Consider the following 3,250-nt stretch of genomic DNA (forward strand, 5'->3'; position numbering starts at 1 on the left):
ATAATATGATGCTTGATGATAGCATTAAATTACTAAATTGCTTGTCAATTTAATTCGCGATTACTAGAGTAATTTTGATTGCGTTTATAGCGCGGAAAAACAATTTGGCGCGAAGTTTGAAAAGACTACAATATAGTATATATGCAAGTACTTATATCTCGTGTACATTAGTAATTCAAGATCGAATTATTTAAAGCAATGAAGATCCATCTTCGACCGTAATAGGCATTTTAAATTTCTGGTATTGATTGTGTTTCTTTATATTTAGTCTTGAATCTTGGACACCTTGCTTGAAAAGTCCGATAGAATTAGATAACAAAAACCTATCTGATTGAATCATATTTTCGCAAATTTCCGTTTACTTATTTAAAATATTTATATAAATTTACTTTGATAAAAAAACATTGTTATGCAAGTATGTACAAAGCTTGAACTGAAAAATTATTTCGCTTCTTAGGTATATTTTTACATATCGGTCTAATGTCATTAATGTTTACTGCTTTTATTAATATTTAAAGAAATAGTATTGTAAAATTTTTTAGACAGACCTTATTTTAGCATTAAAAAAGTAACAGAACAATAACGAATTAGTTACTATTGCTAAAAAGTTACATTTTAAGCAACAGTAATGGTAACGAATTATTTATAAGACTCACTAACTATAGTAATGATAATTAGTTAGTATTTTAACTCAGTAGCGAGTATTAACGGTAACTAGTTACTTTTGAAATTAACTTTCCATTTTCTGATGGAAACTTAACATATAATTGTATTATTTATAAATGACTTTTAGGGAAAGGAGAATTATGTATAATAAAGCAATAGATCCTCCTTCACGTAAAATAGAGATTACGCGATTAGTGGCACATAAAGTAGCACGTCAATGGTCAAGTAATCTCATCAGACTATCTGAGTGGTCTTATTTATGGATAACCGATGGTATTGCAGGATTGCTTGCAGCAAATGCCATTAATGAGGTTTTCTTATTTACATATATCTTTTGCATTAGCTGAAGAGTTAATTTAATTGTAATTAAAGAGAATTAGAGGATATTTAAAAAAAGAATATTTCTTTATTTAATGTATAAAATCACAAAGTTTTGCAAATTTTTTAACTATTAAGAATAGAATATCGACCGTTCAATACTTCCTAATTTTTGTAAAATCTGAAATATAAGAAAAGCTAGAAAATAGCATATTTAAATCAAAATAATAATTAAAAGTCAATGGTGATAAAAAAGTAAAATTATTTGTAACAATAATGATAAATGTAATGTTATTTTGCCATTACATGTAGATATTGCAGTTAATAATGTCAATAGCTAAATAAATGTGTCTTTAAAGGATAACCTTCAGGCGTCTTTAATGTACCTTGCGATATAAAGACGTCTTTAAGACGCATGTTGTTTATTAGTTATTACGCCAAGCATCTTTTCTGATTGAATATTTGTTTAATCATTAAGAATCATTATGTCCAGATTTTTCCAGATCCTCGGATATTAGATTTATTTGTAGTTCAGATTCAACATGATTCTCTTAACTTGGATACCCACTCCCTTATGAAACCTCTTCAACGAAAAATTAATGACATTGCTGATATAGATTTGCTTTTTACCTCTGTTTCTTATATCAAAGGTAAAGTTGAATGTATAACTCCATAAATTTTCTCACACTCACACACACACACACACACACGCGCGCGCGCGCGCACGCATTTATACTTTCTCTTTCTTTTGAATATAAATGTGAGGAAAAGGCTCAGGGCCTTAAAGAAAATTTGTCTATTCTCTTTATCTTACAATGTATAATTAACCTTGTATGAAAATTAAAAAAATATTAAAACTTATAATAAACTATTTTAAATAACAGAATTAATTAAATTCGACAAAATTACACACTATAATTTCATGTTAAATATATCTTATAACATTTTATATTATAAATTTTTGTAGCACCTGTTATATTTCGTATGCTTCAACATATACTTACTGATGTGGTATTTTGGGAGGGGATCAATAAGTATTTAAACATGGAGTAAGTAGTGACTTCAAATATAATTATATTAGAAATTAATTCATCTTATATGACGTTATTACTTTGTTTTGAGGTACATTTAATACATTTACAAGCGGCTTATTATTTAATTGACTTACTGCTATTTGACTTTTAGATCTCAGATAAGGCTTTAGCCTTAAAAACGTAGTCTACTTAAAATATATTAAGTGTGTGATGTAAATTCTAAATTATATTTATATGTAAATTATACTACAATTACGTAAAATACAGCGAAATTATGTATTAAGTATATAAAACATGATTGTATATAATTTATTATAATATTTGATTTAAATTAAATTTCAAAGATTTAGTCAACTTAGCTCTGAAAGCTCTGCCTCCGATTTATGGACCGCTATGCAAATTTCTAAATACCAGCCTAACTTAAGAAGCATAATGCGTAATTGGACAATGACGAGTCAGTACCCTGTGGTAAATGTAATTCGAGAGAGCCGAAGTGGCAATATAATAATATCACAGGGAAAAAACACATGGTGGGTACCTATAACTTATACCACACGAACAGAACTCAATTTCAATGACACTGTGCCTCGCCATTGGCTAACCCCAGATGTTCAGGAAATAATTATTTCAAATATTGCACAATTTGATTGGATTATATTGAACTTGCAACAAACTGGTAAGTATTAACTTATAACTTTGTGAATTAGTGTATTTGCTTCTATAACATAATTTAATTTTAATATTTTTATTTTTAATATATTACTATTAATTTTAATGTTATTATTTTATTTATTTTTTTAATGCAAATTTAAAATATTTACATATTATAAAATCATAATATTATAATATTGTGTAAGATTTCTAACACGTAAAATTTATTTTATTTTCTTTATGTTGTATGTTTGTGCGTATATGCGGCGTACAGATATTAGAACTCTATGCTATTTGTCATGTCCTATATCAAACAATAGCAAACCCTGTCATGTGCAATTTAATACATTAAATTAATTATTTATTTCAGTGTATTATACATATAAAATTATATCCTTGCAATTCCAATAAAAATCTTTTTTAAACGATATATACTGTTTGCAATATTTTACAAAAAGTATATGTGTATATACATATATATACATATATATTCTTTGTTTTATAAAATTAACGCAAAAGATCTAATCGATAATATTTTTATTTGTTATATAACAGGCTACTATCGCGTTAATTATGAACTA

General features: G+C 26.6%; 1 protein-coding gene across 1 annotated transcript in view; it reads left to right on the forward strand.

Moving 5' to 3' along the window:
• Positions 1-3,241, forward strand: part of LOC108767833 (aminopeptidase M1-like) — a gene marked incomplete at its 3' end in the record, with an annotated part of 5,414 nt that extends 2,173 nt beyond the window's left edge. Inside the window, exons 3-7 of the mRNA XM_018517902.1 lie at positions 794-977; positions 1,478-1,634; positions 1,952-2,033; positions 2,363-2,694; positions 3,225-3,241. Coding sequence (XP_018373404.1) covers positions 794-977; positions 1,478-1,634; positions 1,952-2,033; positions 2,363-2,694; positions 3,225-3,241 — 772 coding nt within the window. The remainder of the gene's footprint in view (positions 1-793; positions 978-1,477; positions 1,635-1,951; positions 2,034-2,362; positions 2,695-3,224) is intronic.
• Positions 3,242-3,250: the final 9 nt, after the last annotated feature.

The sequence above is a fragment of the Trachymyrmex cornetzi genome, unplaced genomic scaffold (genome assembly GCF_001594075.2).
Source record: "Trachymyrmex cornetzi isolate Tcor2-1 unplaced genomic scaffold, Tcor1.1 scaffold73, whole genome shotgun sequence".
In the NCBI taxonomy this organism is placed as follows: domain Eukaryota; kingdom Metazoa; phylum Arthropoda; class Insecta; order Hymenoptera; family Formicidae; genus Trachymyrmex; species Trachymyrmex cornetzi.